The sequence below is a fragment of the Ranitomeya variabilis genome, chromosome 3 (genome assembly GCF_051348905.1).
Source record: "Ranitomeya variabilis isolate aRanVar5 chromosome 3, aRanVar5.hap1, whole genome shotgun sequence".
In the NCBI taxonomy this organism is placed as follows: Eukaryota; Metazoa; Chordata; class Amphibia; order Anura; family Dendrobatidae; genus Ranitomeya; species Ranitomeya variabilis.
The window spans coordinates 448,817,608-448,836,818 of record NC_135234.1 but is presented as its reverse complement, the minus strand read 5'-3'; the positions used below and the strand labels follow the sequence as shown (position 1 = coordinate 448,836,818).

At 42.7% G+C, this 19,211-nt stretch overlaps 1 protein-coding gene across 3 annotated transcripts in view; it reads right to left on the bottom strand.

Moving 5' to 3' along the window:
• Positions 1-4,368: 4,368 nt before the first annotated feature.
• LOC143818300 (uncharacterized) overlaps positions 4,369-19,211 on the bottom strand; it is a 113,046-nt gene continuing 98,203 nt past the window's right edge. For 2 of the 3 annotated variants that reach the window (XM_077299649.1, XM_077299650.1), the window contains 3 exons: positions 10,842-10,928; positions 8,572-8,673; positions 4,369-4,690 (listed from right to left, as the gene is read on the bottom strand). In XM_077299649.1, coding sequence (XP_077155764.1) covers positions 4,617-4,690; positions 8,572-8,673; positions 10,842-10,928 — 263 coding nt within the window. In that variant the 3' untranslated portion in view covers positions 4,369-4,616. The remainder of the gene's footprint in view (positions 4,691-8,571; positions 8,674-10,841; positions 10,929-19,211) is intronic. The other variant, XM_077299651.1, reaches the window with a different exon arrangement.

Here is a 19,211-nt window from a genome sequence, read left to right as displayed (position 1 = left end):
GGCGCATCACCGCGACTCAAGGTAACTACAGGACATTCCCCTGCACTCCATTCATTCTCCGGGGTTTTACAGACAGGAGCGACTGCTTTAGCAGAGCTCCTGGGTGTAAAATGATTTAACCCCTTCAGATGGATTTACATTGTGTGACGTGACCAGATCGACTGAAGGTATGGGATATTGTTGTTTTTTTATTTTTCCTTTTTTACAGAACGAGGGTCTTCAGGTGGATTAAGAGTCTAATAAAATATTAAAACACCCTGTGTCTTTATTTCATTAAAGTACTGTATTAATGTGTGTGTGTTTTATTAACCATTTCGTACTATTGGATTAATAATGGATAGGTGTCATAATTGACGCCTCTCCATTATTAATCTGGCTTAATGTCACCTTACAATAGCACTCTGGCGGAGAAAATTGCGCGGGAGCCCACGCCAATGTTTTCCGCGATTTAACCCTTTAATTGAATAGCTAGAGGGCCCAAATTTTGCACATACACACTACTAACATTAGTAGTGTGGAATATGCAAAAAAAGGGATATGAGATGGTTTACTGTATGTAAACCATGTCTCATATCATGTCGGGTTTGGGAAGGAGAGAGCAAAAGCCGGCAATTGAATTACCTGCTTTCATGATAGCTAGCGCTGTCTGAAATATATATATATATATATATATATATATATATATATATATATATATATACTGTATATATGTTTTAACGAACATTTGAGCCCATAAATCCATTAGATGTTGGTTTTGCAAGCCTGCGAGAAAATATCGCAGTACGGATGCCATACGGATTACATACGGAGGATGACATGCACAAGATATGCTGCCACACCCTGCCTACGGATGACATACGGACCACTATCTTGGGAACATTTCTGCGTATTACGGCCGTAAAAAACAGACCGTATTTTCATACGCTGAGTGTGACGCCGGCCTAAGTCTGTGAAAAAACACACACATAAACAGTGGCGTATCCAGGGAGTGGGGCAGCCGGGGCATGTGCCCCGGGGGCAGCCGACGGGGGGGCGCCAGCGGGCCGCCTGATGATGCGGCGGACCAAGGAGGCTCCTCGTCCTATACTGAGCGGTCACATGGTACCGCTCATTACAGTAATTAATATGCGTCTCCACCTCCCATAGGGGTGGAGCCGCATATTCATTACTGTAATGAGCGGTAACGGTGACCGCTCAGTACAGGAAGAAGCTGCCGGCGCCGGGGAAGCAGGTAAGTATAACAGGGAGGGGAGCGCAGCGTGATATTCACCTGCTCCTCGTTCCAGCCGCCGCTCTGTCTTCAGCGTCTTCAGCAGTGACGCTGAGGTCAGAGGGCGCAGTGACGTAGTTAGTGCGCGCCCTCTGCCTGAACGTCAGTGCTGTAGATGGAGCGGCAGCCGGAACGAGGAGCAGGTGAATATTGAAAGTGCCGGGGGCCTGAGCGACGGAGAGGTGAGTATGTGATTTTTTTTTTTTCTTTATCGCAGCAACAGCAAATGGGGCAAGTGTCTGTATGGGGCATCTTATGGGGCCATAACGTTTGTGCAGTACTTTATGGGGCAAGTGTCTGTATAGAGCATCTTATGGGGCCATAACGTTTGTGCAGCACTGTATGCGGCAAGTGTCTGTATGGAGCATCTTATGGGGCCATAACGTTTGTGCAGCACTATAATGGGGCAAGTGTCTATATGGAGCATCTTATGGGGCCATAATTAATGTTTATGCAGCACTATATGGGGAAAATATCTTTATGGAGCATCTTATGGGGCCATAATCAACGTTTCTGCAACACTTTATTGGGCAAATGTCTATGGAGCATCTTATGGGGCCATTATTAACCTTTATGCAGGATTATATGGGGCTCCTGATTCAATATGGATATTCAAAAACACTTAACCTACTGATGTCTCAATTAATTTTACTTTTATTGGTATCTATTTTAACATTATGGGGATTCAGGAATGTACCTTGACTTGGTCATACAGTGTCAATAGAGTTAAGGTTCAAATGGGGGAGGTTTGGGGGGGCGCCAAACTGATCCTTTACCCCGGGTGCAGGGAAAGCTAGATACCTCTGCAAATAAATGATATAGTTGTGGTTGACAATTAAGAGCTTTCATACATGTGGAATATTTTCTAATTGTAATTGTACCAATTGCCTAGAAGAATCCGGTTGGATGTTTCTATGGTGAAAAAATGTAAATTGGTAATGTAGGAAGTTCTCACATGTGAGTGTGAAGGGGTCATTTATTCAGAGCAGTATCTATATAGATAGTGTCTGACTAGGGTTTCTAGGGCCCACAGGTGGCATTTATGTCATTTGGGCATCCAGCTGGTACTATACTTGTTCATAGCCATGTACATGCTCATATTTAACCGCTTCGTGACCGGCCAATTTTTTTTTAAATCTGACCAGTGCCACTTTATGTAGTAATAACTCTAGAATGCTTCTATATATCTAATTGATTTTGAGATTATTTTTTCTTGACACATTATACTTTATGATAATGGCAAACTTTGTTTTATATGTTTTGCTTTATTTTATAAAAATGTCCGAAATTTGAAAAACATTTTAAAAATTAGCAATTTTCAAACGTTGAATGATTATATCCCTTTAATCCAGATAGTCATACCACATAAAAACATTAATAAATAACATTTCCCTCATGTCTGTGTTATATCAGCACCATTTGTAAAATGTTATTTTATTTTGTTAGCATTTTAGGAGGTTTAAAAATGTAGCAGTAATTTTTAGTTTTTCCAAGGAAATTTACAAAACTTATTTTTATAGGGAACTATTCAGTTTTTAAGTCATTTTGGGGGTCCTATATATTGGAAACCCTCAAAATGATACCATTTTAAAAACCACACCCCTTAACATGTTCAAAATTGCTTTCAGATAGTTCTTTAACCGTTACTTCATGTGCTTTTCAGAAATTAATGCAAAGTTGCAGAACAGGAATGAAGAATATTATTTTTACCACCTAAATGTTGCTAAGTTCTAAACAGGCTGCCAATGTCAGCTGACTCTAAGGCCGTTATTTGTCTGTGAGCTGCTAAGGGAAACTTCAGGACCACACGATCATAATCTCAGGATGACGATGGGGTTAAAGAGGGAGCTCCTCCACTCTGTTATCCATTTACGTACTGTAGTCACTATTGACAGCAGCATTTAAAGGGTTAAATGGCCATGGTTGGTACCAACACTGATTGTGGCTGATGCAGCATGTTGTCAGCTATAGTGTATAGCTGACAACTTGAACCTTCTGCACCTCGAGAGCCTGTAATACGCATACACAGGCAGAGAGACAGAACTCTGCTCCCAGGGACCCCCATTATCATCCCTGTCTCTGCATCTTTATTATCTATCACTGTCATACTGGTCTATACTGTGCATTTTCACTCCTATCAGAGCAGAGACCAGTGTGATAGTGATAGATAATGAAGTTGCTGAGCGGCAAGGACAACTGTAATATACTTATCACTGGCAAAGGGCTGTGAGCGTCTTCTAACACTGCTAACCTACAGATATGGGGTTAATCTGCAGGTTAACAGTGTTATGATCCTGCACGTAGCCAAATGCAGCAGGGAGAAAATGATCTTTATTCTCCCGCCAGTATTCGGTATTCAGTCACGGAGGTGGGGGCGGCGCCGGTTCAGTCACCGCTCTGCGTATACAGAGCAGTGACTGTAACCCGCCCCCGGCCCTGACTGACACCGGGCCTGGCTCTACATTGCGATCGGCTGACAGCGTGACTGAACCGGTGTCGCTCCCACGACTGAATACCGAATGCTGGCGGGGAGAATAAAGATCATTTTCTCCCTGCTGCATTCGGCTACGGCGCAGAGCAGCATCATAACGCTGTTATCCTGCAGATGAACCGTATAGCTGCAGGTTAACAGCGTTATTTCTGGTGACAGGTTCCCTTTAAGCAGAGGTCATCGATAACTTGCGATATCTCGCTACTGTTGAGCGAGAACAGGGACCAGGAAGTGTCATACACACGGCCCTCGGAGAAACTGCTGCACTTGCTTAAAAGACCGCTTTTGGTAGACTTTGACGGTAGTCTCACATACTGTTGGGCATGAAATATATAAATGCTTCCTATTTGGACATAATATGTAATACCTCATGCTGTGATTGCCATTTTTAGATATTTGCAGGGTTTTTTTAACCAGAAAATTGAGAAACAGAGAAGTAATGTATCAGGATTTTATTCAGAATATATTTTATTGCAATAGCTTCTTTTTATAATATATTATTTATCAAATATATCTATTTGAAATGGATTTAATAAAATAAATACACATTTTTATATATATATATATATATATATATATATATATATATATATATATATATGCACATCATATTATTAATTTTGATATTTACAAAAATATGTTTCCAGTTATAAAAATGTATGAAATCCTTGTCCTCAAATACTGACGGATATACAGTACCTAGAAAGCATTAACACTGGGAATAAATGTATACTGCACTGACCGCTCTTTTTCAGTGTACAGCACCGCATTTGGATATTACAGTTTAGCGCAATCAACTTGATGAAAAATGTATTTTTATTATTTTGTTTGGGATTTAATCATGATATTACAAGGTCAGATTATTTCCACATCATCATAATCTTCATTTTCTGAAAGTACTTCAATGTATTCCAGGTCTTTATTACACACTGAAAAAAAAAAATTGTAGATATAAAAGCATATACAGAAGATAGTTATACATTACCCTAGCTTGATAGTGCTCTAATGGAAAATGATAGCATTTTTTTACTACTGTGGAGGAGTGTCATTCTATTGAAGTAAAACTACTGTATTCTTTAAACATGTTTACTAGTATGTGACCATGCTGATCTTTGTTTTCCACACAGGGCCGGTATGACAGGGAGGCAACGGTAGGCAACTGTCTAGGGTATTACATCTTGCCTCCTTGAGTAAAAAAAATATAACTGGCTAACTATGGCTGCTGTCCCTGATATTCAGCACATTGATAGCTGGTGTGCAGGCACACAGGTGAGCAGTGTCAGTGAGTCGCTCCCTTCTGATATCGCATTACATTTGCATCTTTAAAACATACAATTGTAGATGTACAGTGGGGAAAATAAGTATTTGATACATTGCCGATTTTGCAAGTTTTTGCCACCTACAAAGAATGGAGAGGTCTGTAATTTTTTTTAGTAGGAGTGGTGGAGCTGATGATCTGCTCGCTGACACTCTAAGGGGTTAAATGTATTGTATATTCATGCATGTTGTTAAGGGTAACAACCAATGGGGCTTCAGTCTAGCCTATGCGGGGTTAACTGTAATGGCCGGCCCAGTTTGGGGAGGGGGAACTGAGAGTTAGTGTCAAGTTGAGGAAGTGACAGTTCAGTGCAGGACAGTAGTGTGAAATGGCAACAGAAGTCTCATGCATTGGGATGTAAGAGACAATGTGGGCCTAATACTCGAGGCAGTGGATTACCAAAAATACCCTTCCATGTGATCCCGTCTACCAGCCTGGGGAACCTCAAGATGGACGTCGGGGCCTTTGAGCAAACTCAGCGTTTGAAGCTATAGGGAAAGATGGAATCAGACTACATGAGGCAGAAGATATTGCAATCCGGGTGAACTGCTAGGGTTGGAGACGAATTCCTAGTGCTAGAGAAGATAGCAAGAGGTACACTCTACCCATACCAAAAACCAGGGCTGAGGTTGTGTCCAGAACCTGTGGTAAAGATGACAACCCGTTGGGCCTTTTCCTATATGCCTGTTTGTAAAGACAGCCAACTGTCCAGTAAAATTTTGATTATTTTTACAAAACCTGTGTCCCCTCGATTGATTGATGCCAAGGTTCCAGGAGAGGAAAGCCTGAAGCCAATGGAGGCCTGTAGGCCAGAAGTAATTGTGATGCACCCCATACACGGCAGCACAAAGTGTCAGGGATACAAATTGTATAGTGCCAAAGCGAGTGGGAGCAGCAACTCGCCCACAAGTACCTCACTGGGGCACTTTAAGCATGTATGTCATGGGGGCAGTGGGCAGTCTTGTAGCAGTCAAAAGGGTTTTCAGGTGATAAAAATGTTACTACTGCAGTGATATGCCATACTAACATATTGTAATAAACAGAAATTAAACCTTTCCTGTTGAAGCCTGTTTTCACCTTCCTGACCAGGTCAAATTTTTTAAATTGTACACCTGTATATACGCTTGCTGACCACTATGTCTGTTATATTTATGCTTAAATACGCTTTATACATTCATATCTACCGTATTTTCTGGTGTATAAGACGACTGGGCGTATAAGACGACCCCCAACTTTTCCATATAAAATATGGAATTTGGGATATGCCTGCTGTATAAGACGGGGGTCATCTTATACGCCCAGTCATCTTATACGGTGTGTGGTTCCCAGGGTCTGAAGGAGAGGAGACTCTCCTTCAGACCCTGGGATCCATATTCATGTATAAAATAAAGAATAAAAATAAAAAATATGTATATACTCACCCCTCTGAGAAGCCTGGCTGTCACCGCTGCAAGCGTCTGCCTCCGTTCCTAAGAATTGCAGAGCGTGAAGGACCTACGATGACGTCACGGTCTTGTGATTGGTCCGTGACCGCTCATGTGACCGGTCACCTGACCGCGACGTCATCGAAGGTCCTTCACGCTCTGCTTATTCTTATTATTAGGAACGGAGGCAGACGCTTGCAGCGGTGACAGCCAGGCTTCTCGGAGGGGTGAGTATATCCATATTTTTTATTTGTATTCTTTATTTTTTAAATGAATATGGATCCCAGGGCCTGAAGGAGAGTTTCCTCTCCTTCAGACCCTGGGAACATCCAGGATCGCTCCCTGCACACGCCGTACCCGGCGTATAAGACGACCCCCGACTTTTGGGACAATTTTTAGGGGTTAAAAAGTCGTCTTATACGCCGGAAAATACGGTACTTATATTGTTGCAAATTCTGCTGGTCACTAATGTACTGTTCTTGTAAATCCTTGTATTTTTCCTTGTATTGTTATATTTGTTACTAATAAATCAAGAATTTGATATAGCTTAAAAACTCATTTTTTTCTTCTTTATGCAATTCATCTAACGTGCATCTGCTATTTGCCATTTAATGTTTATTGATGGCTAAACTAGCTTAGTAATTATGAACCTTGTGGATTTATTTTCAAGGGTATTTGCTCATTTTGTTTTTTTTCTTGAGTTTTGGCTGTGAAATGGCCACAGTGTGAACTTGCTCTTACACATTGCACGTATACCCACTTATGTTCTGGCCAGGTACGGACTGGGGCTGAAATTCAGCCCTGGTATTTGAAATCACTCGGACCCATGGTTTCCCCACCCCCGAGCACCAGATGGGATATATTACTATTATTACCCTGGATGGAGGAAAGCAAGATTTACTAAAAGACCAATATTTCTAATGATACATGTGGCCTGCTGGGGTAAGTGACGGAGTCAGCGACTTTGTGGTCCATCACAATTCTTAACAGTATGGGTGTCTTGAGAACACAGATTCTGCTAACAATGTAGCAGAAAAGGCAGTCCACAACCAGACAGGCCCTTCTGGCATTTGCCAGAATTGGCAGATAGGTTTTGCTGTAGTTTCTTGTACTTCGTACTTTGGAGCTAAGCATTTCATCTACATAGATTCCCATGGGCAGGTATCAGAACAGTTGGACCCCTGTCCTGCTCTTCCCTTAGCTGCATTGACGTTACCTGACACAAGGTAAGGTTTTAATACTAGAGGCAAGATAGGACAGTCCAGATTGGGTACACCTTTTCGCAGTGGGATTGCTTTTACGCTTTTTTTTAATCAAAACAGTGTAAACTAAGTACACTAGGTTATTTGCATGTACTATTAGTATTTACTTTTTTATTTACTATTGGGTATATGCTCTTTTTTTTTTCTTGTGTTTAGACTGAAATCTTTACTAAGAATTTTTCATTTTCAATTAAATTTACCAAACCTTTATTGTTAGGGACCACTTCACTGCTAAAGTGACTTTGGGGCCTATGTATCAAAAAAATCTGCAAACAAAACCCCCTTTTAATATTTACACCCCCCAAGTATTGTTAATCCTTCAGATGCGTCATGGGAATTAACGCAAACTTACATTTTTTCCTAAAATATTGCTTTAGCCTAAAATGTTTCATTTTCACAAAGGTAAAAGGAGAGAGGGCTACCTCTCACTTTCCCAACCTTCTAAATGTTGTGATCACTATTGACTGGCTATCAGTTAACCTAAGCTCCCAGTGGTGAATGTGGAGACACAGCTTCTTTGGACGTACTTTGTAGCCTATAGTTCCATTTGAGGGATCTCCATACAAAATAGTATGTACCGGTACATCCAATGTTGTCAAGGAGTTAATGGGGATATGGAACTAGCAAAGCTGGAGTGGCAGATGATTTAAATGGATAGTGTGTGGTAATTTGTATTTCACTGACATCAACATCTCTGAGAAAACCCTTAAAAATAGGGCATATGAAAAATGTTAGTACTATAATGGTAATATAACGCATACAAATGTATAAGCCAATTTCTGCATCTTTATATATTTAATCAATACCTGTGATGTGTCCAACAGAATCATAAGATGCAGAAGAAAATCTGATATTTTTGTTAGTTACGTGAAAATCCACATCATATTTGTGTATATTATATTCAGAATCTGTGAAAACAAAAAGATTTATTTGTAAGGAAATATCTATGGCAATCTTATAGGGGTAGTCTCACATTATTAAATTGCTTTAATTAAACAGCTTGAAAATAAGCAAGTTTACAATTGACTTGCTTTTCCTACTTGCTGTCATTCTCCTGTTATGAGAGCTTTTATCTTACATAGTGTGCAGCATGCTTCCAAGGAGATGGACCACCAGAGCCTGGCCGGGTATGCAGAGTAGCTACATTCCCGACTGAGGAGGTAACTCCTAACATCCCAGTCAGCTCTCTCCAGCCCATGGATTTTAGTTGCTGTTATTAGGCTGGTAAAATCACAATCCTCAGCTCCCAGCATTGTCAGTTTCCAGAGAAGTTCACATGATCACTCTTCTAACTTTCCTGCGCCATATGCTTGTTCAAATGCACATGTAAATATAGTGATATGAATGTGGACTTGAGAGAAAACAATGACAGATTATCTATGTAAGTAGCAGGAAGAAGCTCTAGGATCCAAACTATTACACAAGAAGTACCGTATTTTTCTGACCATAAGACGCACTTTTTTCCTCCAAATTTGGGAGGAAAGTGTGGGTGCGTCTTATGGTAGGGATGTAACGTGGGGAGGGGCAGCAGCGAGTGGGATTGCACTGGGAGGCAGGAGGCCGAAAAATGTCCCTGCGGGGCTTCAGGAATCAGCACTCTGGAAACCACATGGTCCCGATCATTAAAGTGCAGTGAATATTCATTAGCTGCTTCCCCGCCCACCTGTCAGCTGAGCGGTGAGCCAGAAGCAGCAAATGAATACTCCTTCACAGGGACACACATGGTTTCCCTGAATACTCCTTCACAGGGACACACATGGTTTCCCCAGTGCTGGATTCCTGCAGCAGCTGGGGAGATCTGTGTGTCTGGTGGAGGAGGCAGCAGTAGCAGGGGCCAGAGGGGACAAGATCGCTGTGTACCTGCCTGCCGGGCTGTGCTGGATGCTGAGTGCTCCAGCACAAGGACCTGTGTGATGTCATGAAGAGGGCAGGCTGGAGCATCACATGGCAGCACAGAGCCCTCCCTCTTCTGATATCATCACAGGTCCACACTAAAATCTGCAAGCTTCCTCCTGTGCTGTGGAGAAGCAACAAGAGGGAGCGCTCTGTGGTGTCATGGGATGGGATGCTCCAGCATTTTACCTCACCACAGCTGGCTGGCTGCCACAATTAAAAGGTTAGTCACTATAACACACAATAAAGCACTCTGCCACTTCTGTGGTGAACTATAACTCCCAGCATGCCATAGGATCTGCAAGACATGCTGGGAGTTATAGTTCTCCCAATGGGATCTCAAAGCAGCACTCCAGTGTTATTTTTCAGTGCTGGAGTGGTGCTTTAAATATAAGCCCTGTGCCCCCATTCTTATACTCACCCTCCAGCGTCTTCATATAGTACTTTACAGCCACCACACTGGTCCCGCAGCACCATCTTCTACCCGCAGCTTCCAACATAATAACATACTATTATATATAATAACACCACATATAATAGTATGTTTATGTTATTAAATATTTTACCACCTTTTTTGCTTCAAATATTTTTTTCCCTATTTTCCACCTCTAAAACCTGGGTGCGTCTTATAGTCTGGTGCGTCTTAGGCTACTTTCACACTAGCGTCGGTACGGGGCCGTCGCGCTGCGTCGGCCCGACATACCGACGCATACTGTGACAAAAATGCCCGACGTGGGCAGCAGAAGCAGTCTTCAGACGCTTCTGCTATCCCATTGCAAGGTCCGGGGAGGAGGGGGCGGAGTTTCGGCCGCGCATGCGCGGTTGAAAATGGCGGTCCCGACGCACGAAAAAAGTTACATGTAACGTTTTTTTGTGCCGGTGGTGAGCCAAAACACTGCACAACCGTTGCACGACGGTTGCGACGTGTGGCACTGCGTCGCAATGCGTCGCTAATAAAAGACTATGGAGAAAAAACGCATCCTGCGGGCAACTTTGCAGGATGCGTTTTTTCTCCACAACGACGCATTGCGACGTGCAGTGCACGACGCTAGTGTGAAAGTAGCCTTATAGTCCAAAAAATACTGTACCTGCCCCCCAAGAAATCAGGAAGTAAGGAGACTGCAAAGCTCTGAGCTGCTCAAAAGACAACTTGAGAATAACCGTTTAATAGCCTAATACTCACTCATTCCTTGTTTCTGAAGAGTGACTTTCTCTTTGTTTACAGTGGAGTACATTTGTTGGTTTGTAATAACTTTTTCTCGAATGGTATCTGTAAACAAAACCACAGCAGAATGAATAGACCATGTATACTATCTCCATGAGCTCGAGAAAAAAAAGGAACATTACTAAGACACTCTAATAGTAATGTGTGATGCCATTTCTTAATGGTTTTCTCTCATGAAGACAACCCTGTCCATATGCCTTTTAAAACAGACAAAACAGATGGGGTCTCTTTTTGTTATCTACAAAAGAAGAGATGCTCTAGAAGAGCAATACCTGACTTTATCGGACCCAGCTTATCCATGCAAGCACTACATGATGTATGCTAAATTTTCTGTGCACCTGTCTGTACTTTTTAATATAGCTGAGGCAAATGTATACCAATGTGAATTGCCCAAACATATGTGTCAGGCTAATCATAACCCTGTCTTGGGACAATTACAGTATATACTCGAGTATAAGATGACCCGAGTATAAGCCGACCCCCCTAATTTTGACACAAAAAACTGGGAAAACTTAATGACTCGAGTATAAGCCTAGGGTGGGAAATGCAGCAGCTACTGGTAAATGTCAAAAATAAAAATAGATACCAATAAAAGTAAAATTAATTGAGACATCAGTAGGTTAAGTGTTTTTGAATATCCATATTGAATCAGGAGCCCCACATAATGCTCCATAAAGTTTATGATGGGCCCCATAAGATGCTCCATATTAAAATATGCCCCATATAATCCTGCATAAAGGTTAATAATGGCCCCATAAGATGCTCCATAGACACATTTGCCCAATATAATGCTGCACAAATGTTGATTATGGCCCCATAAGATGCTCCATAAAGATATTTGCCCCATATAGTGCTGCACAAACGTTGATTATGGCCCCATACAGACACTTGCCTGATATAGTGCTGCACAAACGTTATGGCCCCATAAGATGCTCTATAAGACACTTTCCCCATTATAGTGCTGCACAAACGTTATGGCCCCATAAGGTGCTCTATACAGACACTTGCCCCATTATAGTGCTGCACAAACGTTATGGCCCCAGAAGATACTCCATACAGACACTTGCCCCATACAGTGCTGCACAAATGTTATGGCCCCATAAGATGCTCTATACAGACACTTGCCCCATTATAGTGCTGCACAAACGTTATGGCCCCAGAAGATGCTCCATACAGACACTTGCCCCATATAGTGCTGCACAAAGGTTATGGCCCCATACAGACATTTGCCCCATATAAAGTTGCAAAAACGTTATAGCCCCATAGATGCTCCATACAGACACTTGCCCCATTTGCTGTTGCTGCGAGTAAAAAAGTTAAAGTAAATAAATCACATACTCACCTCTCCGTTGCTCAGGCCCCCGGCACTTTCAATATTCACCTGACTTCATTCCGGCGCCGCTCCATCTTCAGCGTCTTCTGCACTGACGTTCAGGCAGAGGGCGCGCACTAACCACGTCACTGCGCCCTCTCACCTGAGCGTCACTGCAGAAAATGCTGAAGATGGCTGGAACGGGGAACAGGTGTATATCGCGCAGCGCAGCGCTCCCCTCCCCATTATACTCACCTGCTCCTGGCGCGGTGCAGTCCCTCCTTCCCCGGCGCTGCTGCTTCTTCCTGTACTGAGCTGTCACTGTTACCGCTCATTACAGTAATGAATATGTGGCTCCACCCTTATGGGTGGCAGGAGCAGGAGAGTATAATTAGACAGCCCCCGCTCCCCCTCCCCTGCTGACCCCTGGGTATGACTCGAGTATAAGCCAAGAGGGGGACTTTCAGCCCCAAAAAATGGGCTGAAAATCTCGGCTTATATTTGAGTATATACGGTATATATTAAAGACGTTGTCCTCTACTTGGACAACTTCTTGCCAAACCCCACACTTGGCTCCAATAAAATAGAAAAGCTTATACTCACCTCCCATGCCCATGTCATTCCCGCGGTGCCGGCACTTGTTCTCTCTGGGGCTCCTGTGCATTTGTTGTGACTTGCGACCCCGGAATCCAATCAGCACTGGCGTCACTGTCCCCGCCTTCTGACAAATTGAACAGTAAGAGGAAGTCCGGGCTGCAGCTGATCTCAGACTTCCTCTTCATGTTCAATTTGGATGTGTATTATCCAAGACCCGGAAGAAAATAGAGCTTGTCTGCATGAGCCCTTAGTCATATACTGTACATTTGAGATATAAAAAATGTTTTAATTAATTTCTGATTTGTGGTGCAAATTGCATACTCATAGACCATAACAATTTGCAGCCAGATCTTGCTTAGGGGCCAACAGAAAGCTATGCAACTTTTTTTGTTTAAACCCCTTTCCGACGTTGGGCATAATAGTACACCCACGTTGGAATCCCTCCCTTTGATGTGGGCTCTGTCCGTGATCCCACATCTTTCCCGGTACATGTCAGCTGTTTTGAACAGCAGACATGTGCCTCTAACAGCTGCAGGTGGAATCGCGATCCACCTGCGGCTGTTAACTAGTTAAATACTGCTGTCAATCTCTGATGGAATTTAACTTGCACTTTCCAGAAGCATGCCGGAAATCCCATCCATCAGTGACTCCGTCACATGATCGCAGGTCACCGATGGGTTGGCAAGACAACCAGAGGTCCCCAGCAGACCTCTATGGTTATCATAGCCGGATTGCTATGAGTGCCGCCTGGTAGCATTTCTGCTGCATACAAGTGGGGGAAATAAGTATTTGATCTCTTGCTGATATTGTAAGTTTGTCCACTGACAAAGACATGAACAGTCTATCATTTTAAGGGTAGGTTAATTTTAACATTGAGAGATAGAATATCAAAAATAAAATCCAGAAAATCACATTGTATAAATTTATTTGCATTTTGCAGGAGAAATAATTATTTGATCCCCTACCAACCATTAAGAGTTCTGGCTCCTACAGACCAGTTGGATGCTCCTAATCAACTCATTACCTACATTAAAGACAGCTGTCTTACAGTCACCTTTGTAAAAGGCTTCTGTCCACAGACTCTAACCTCTACAACATGGGCAAAACCAAAGAGCTTTATAAGGATGTCGGGGGCAAGATCATTGACCTGCACAAAGCTGGAATGGGCTACAAAACCATAAGTAAGACGCTGGGTGAGAAGGGGAGAACTGTTGGTGCAATTTTATTTATTTTTTTACCAAAGTTTAGATTTTTTTTTCACCACTTAAATAAAAAGAACCTAGACATGTTTGGTCTCTATGAACTCGTATTAAGTACGACAAGCGGTGGACTCCGCGTCTGCAGCGTTACAGCAGACTTTGTATCTATTTTTCTTTCACCACCCTGACCATACCCCGTCGGGTTAACAGTCTAACAATAGCTTTCCCTCACTACAGGCTGCGCCTATTCCTTATTTAAAAGATATAACTGTTTCCACCTTCACGACACATATATCCATCATGTAGAGGTTGTAGGAGTATGGAGCGGGCTTAGAAGTTGAGCCCACTACACAAAGGGCAGGTGTCGCCTGTGTTTCGTGCCCAGCACCTGCCTCTAATGGCAGCGATCAGAGCTAGCAATCACAGCAGCATTTAAGTGTCTCGAATGCAGTGGGGAATCCATTCGGGTGCTGATGACACCTCTCTCCCCAACTGCTGCCTCCATCTTGGTATTCCTGTGAAGTGATGTGACCGTAATATATAACATACTATGCACTTCTGTACATGAGTATTGCAGCATATAAAGTAATACAAGATATCAAACAATCACAGGTTCAAGTCCCCTACTGGGGATAAAGATATAATGTGAAAAGTAAAAAAAAAAAAAAAGTTAAAAAAATATTAAGTCAATGAAAAAGTATTAAAATAATCCTCCTTTTCCCCATCCAAAAATAAAGAAGGAAAATAAGCACATTTGTTATCACCACGTTTATAAAAAGTCTGATTTATCAAAGTATTAAATTATTTAACCCATATGGTAAAAGAATTGCTGTTTTTTATTGAATCGTCACGCCTCTCCACCAAAAATTGTCACATGACCATATAAAAAAAATTGTCAGTCAATTCCAGAAAACTGAAAATGTTTATCTTTTTTGTTATCTATGTGCAATACGTACACCATCCTTTTGTTTTATTTTTTACAGCAGCGATGATTAGTAATTTACAAAACCATTGTAGTTTCTGTAGTTTCCTATGTTAAAGAATTGTATCCATAAAAGGAAACGTTTGCTATAAAATGACTCCATTTGGCATCAGATTTTTTTTTTTTTTTTTGCACAGCCATTAACTTAAATGGTGAGTCTCATTCGACACTAGAAAAGAAACTAGTGCATGCTGCAGTTCTTTTCACACACAGATTAGATCTGTGAAAAAAATAGCTCCTATGCGCTGCCCCCAAAAAAATTGGTCCGAGTGCTGTCCATTTTTATACAGATAGCACTGGGGCTGAAAATATGAACTATAACATGTTAACCTTCCCAAAACGTTTAGTGCAATATTTTAGTAAATATTGCACTAAAAAAGGGGAAAATAAATTCTTAAAAAGGTGAAATGATGAAAAAAACGCAATTCCCATGTTTTTTTTGTGTGTGTTTAATTGATTTTGGTGACACTAATCCTGGGTGTATGTATTTATATACACTGCTCAAAAAAATAAAGGGAACACTTAAACAACAGAACATAACTCCAAGTAAATCAAACTTCTGTGAAATCAAACTGTCCACTTAGGAAGCAACACTGTTTGACAATGAATTTCACATGCTGTTATGCAAATGGAATAGACAACAGATGGAAATTATTGGCAATTATCAAGACACACTCAATAAAGGAGTGGTTCTGCAGATGGGGCGACAGACCACATCTCAGTACCAATGCTTTCTGGCTGATGTTTTGGTCGCTTTTGAATGTTAGTTGTGCTTTCACACTCGTGGTAGCATGAGACGGACTCTACAACCCACACAAGTGGCTCAGGTAGTGGAGCTCATCCAGGATGGCACATCAATGCGAGTTGTGGCAAGAAGGTTTGCTGTGTCTGTTACCGTAGTGTCCAGAGGCTGAAGGCGCTACTAGGAGACAGGCCAGTACACCAGGAGAAATGGAGGGGGCCACAGGAGGGCAAGAACCCAGCAGTAAGACTGCTACCTCAGCCTTTATGCAAGGAGCAACAGGAGAACTGCCAGAGCCCTGCAAAATGACCTCCAGCAGGCCACAAATGTGCATGTCTGCACAAACAGTTAGAAATAAACTCCATGAGGATGATCTGAGTGTCCGTCATCCACAGATGGGGGTTGTGTTCACAGCCCAACACAGTGCAGGATACTTGGCATTTGCCACAGAACACCAGGACTGGCAAATTCACCACTGGTGCCCTGTGCTCTTCACAGATGAAAGCAGATTCACACTGAGCACATGTGACAGACATGACAGAGTCTGGAGTCACCATGGAGAGCGATCTGCTGCCTGCAACATCCTTCAGCATGACCGGTTTGGCAGTGGGTCAGTAATGGTGTGGGGTGGCATTTCTTTGGAGGGCCGCACAGCCCTCCATGTGCTTGCCAGAGGTAGCCTGACTGCCATTAGGTACCGAGATGAGATCCTCAGACCCCTTGTGAGACCATATGCTGGTGCGGTTGGCCCTGGGTTCCTCCTAATGCAGGACAATGCCAGGCCTCATGTGGCTGGAGTGTGTCAGCAGTTCCTACAAGATGAAGGCATTGAAGCTATGGACTGGCCCACCCGTTCCCCAGACCTGAATCCGATTGAGCACATCCTCATCAGGAGCATGCCCAGGCATTGTAGGGAGATCATACAGGCACGTGGAGGCCACACACAATACTGAGCATCATTTCCTTGTCTTGAGGCATTTCCACTGAAGTTGGATCAGCCTGTAACTTCATTTTCCACTTTGATTTTGAGCATCATTCCAACTCCAGACCTCCGTGGGATATTAGTTGTGAGTTACTTTGATCATTTTTAGGTTTTTTTGTTCTCAACACATTCAACTATGTAATGTATAAAGATTAGCATTATTTATTATTATTATTTTTATCACTATATCTTGCTAAAAAAAACAACAAGTCCTCATGTGGTTTTTTTAATGGAAAAATATTGTTTAAGGGTATGTGTTAACGTTCAGAATTGCTTCAGGATTTGCTCAGGATTTGACGCAGGTAAAATTTGCACCAAATCTGCACCTGAGCTCACTGGCCGGCCACTTGCGTTTTGATGCATTTTACATGCGTTTTACATGCGGATTTGTGTGTGTTTTTGTAAGCTAAATAAAGATATACAAAAAAAAAGAATTGTGATGTCATTTCTTGTCCAACCTCTTCATTTTACTCCATGAAGAATAATGTTTGCACACACAGCTAGATAGATACGATATCTATCTATCTATCTATCTATCTATCTATCTATCTATCTATCTATCTATCTATCTATCTATCTATCATATCCATCTATCGTATCTATCATATCTATCTATCTATCATATCCATCTATCGTATCTGTCGTATTTATCTAAGGTATCTATCTATCGATATATCTATTATCTACTGATATATCTATCTATAAATATATCTATACGATACAATAGATAGATGGATATGATAGATGGATACGATAGATAGATACGATAGATAGATAGATACGATAGATGGATCACACATGCGAGAAACTCGGACAAGTGTCGCATCTTAATACCCGGCAATGCCACGGGCACTCGGGAGCGGAGCGTGCTGTTGCATGTATTTCTATGCAGCCGCACACTCCGGTCCCGAGTGCCGGCGGCAGTGCCGGGTATTAAGATGCGAGATTTGTCCAAGTTTCTCGCATGTGTGATCCCGACCTTAAATAAAGACACATACACCCATGAAATCTGCGTTAGGCCGGGGTCACACTCGCGAGAAACTCACACAAGTCTCTCGCTTCAATACCCGGCACTGCCGCGGGCACTCGGGACCGGAGTGTACGGCTGCATGTATTTCTATGCAGCTGAACGCTCCGGTCCTGAGTGCCCGCGGCAGTGTCGGGTATTTACCCCAGCATTAAATGCAATATGTTTAATTTAAAAAAAAAAATAAAAATGAAAAAAAAAGGCGTGTGCTCCCACGCAATTTTCTGCACCAGAGAGGGAAAGCCAGCAACTGGGGGACTGATATTTGTAGCCTGGGAAGGGGTTAATACCCATGGAGCTTCCCAGGCTATGAATATCAGCCCGCAGCTGTCTGTGTAGCCTTTACTGTCTATAAAAATAGGGGGACCCCCCAAAAAAATGATGTGGGGTCCCATAATTTATAGCCGGAAAGGCTACGCAGACAGCTGCGGACTGATATTCATAGCCTAGAGAGGGACCATGGATATTGGCCCCCCCGCCTACAAATACCAGCCCCCAGCCGACCCAGAAATGGCGCATCTACAAGATGCGCAATTTTCGGCGCTTAGCCTCTCTCTTCCCACTCCCGAGTAGCGGTGGGATATGGGGTAATAAGGGGTTAATGACACCTTAGGTGACATTAAGCCTGGTTAATAATGACGAGGCGTCAATAAGACACCTATCCATTATTAATCCTAGTAAAGTGTAAATAAAACACAGACACTAGAAAAAGGTATTTTAATGAAATGATTACACACACTTTTTGACCATATCTTTATTGCATGCTCAATCCTCTTGAAGACCCTCATCCTGCAAAAAAGCAAAAAGAAAAAAAAAACAAATTCATACTCCCTGTCCGCAGATATCCCATAACGAGTGTCCCACAACGAGTCCAGCTCTGCTACATCTGGATGCGTGACATCCAGACATAGCAGAGCTTGCAGATGATCGCTGGAGATAACTCTCCAGCGATCACCTACATTCTAGCACTCACGGTCAGCTAACCATGAGAACCACCCTAGTGTGACCGGAGATAACCCCGGTCACGTGCACGGCAGTTCTCGCGGTAAGCTAAGTAATCGCGAGAACTTATCTTACCGCGAGAACTGCAGTGGACGCGGGGCTTCCAGCGGCGGGACAGGTAAGCCGGCATGTGACATGCGTAGTAAGCTGCATTAACGCAGTTTCTATGCATTTCACTAATCATTAGATGCGGTTTTACCGCATCTAATGATTATGGGAAATTTACGGCGCGGCGACGGAGCGTCGCCGCACTGTAAACAGACATGCTGCGTTCTGAAAAGACGTGCCACATGTCCGTTTACGCGGGTCTGCCGCCTGCATGTTTTACCGCATAGTGGAGACGGGATTTCATGAAATCCCCTCCACTATGCTGTAACATCTGGACGCTGCGTGTTTGACGCTGCTGCTCTACGCAGCATCAATCACGCAGCGTTTCCTGAACGTGGAAACATACCCTAAGGAAGAAAAGGAAGTTGAAACAAAAT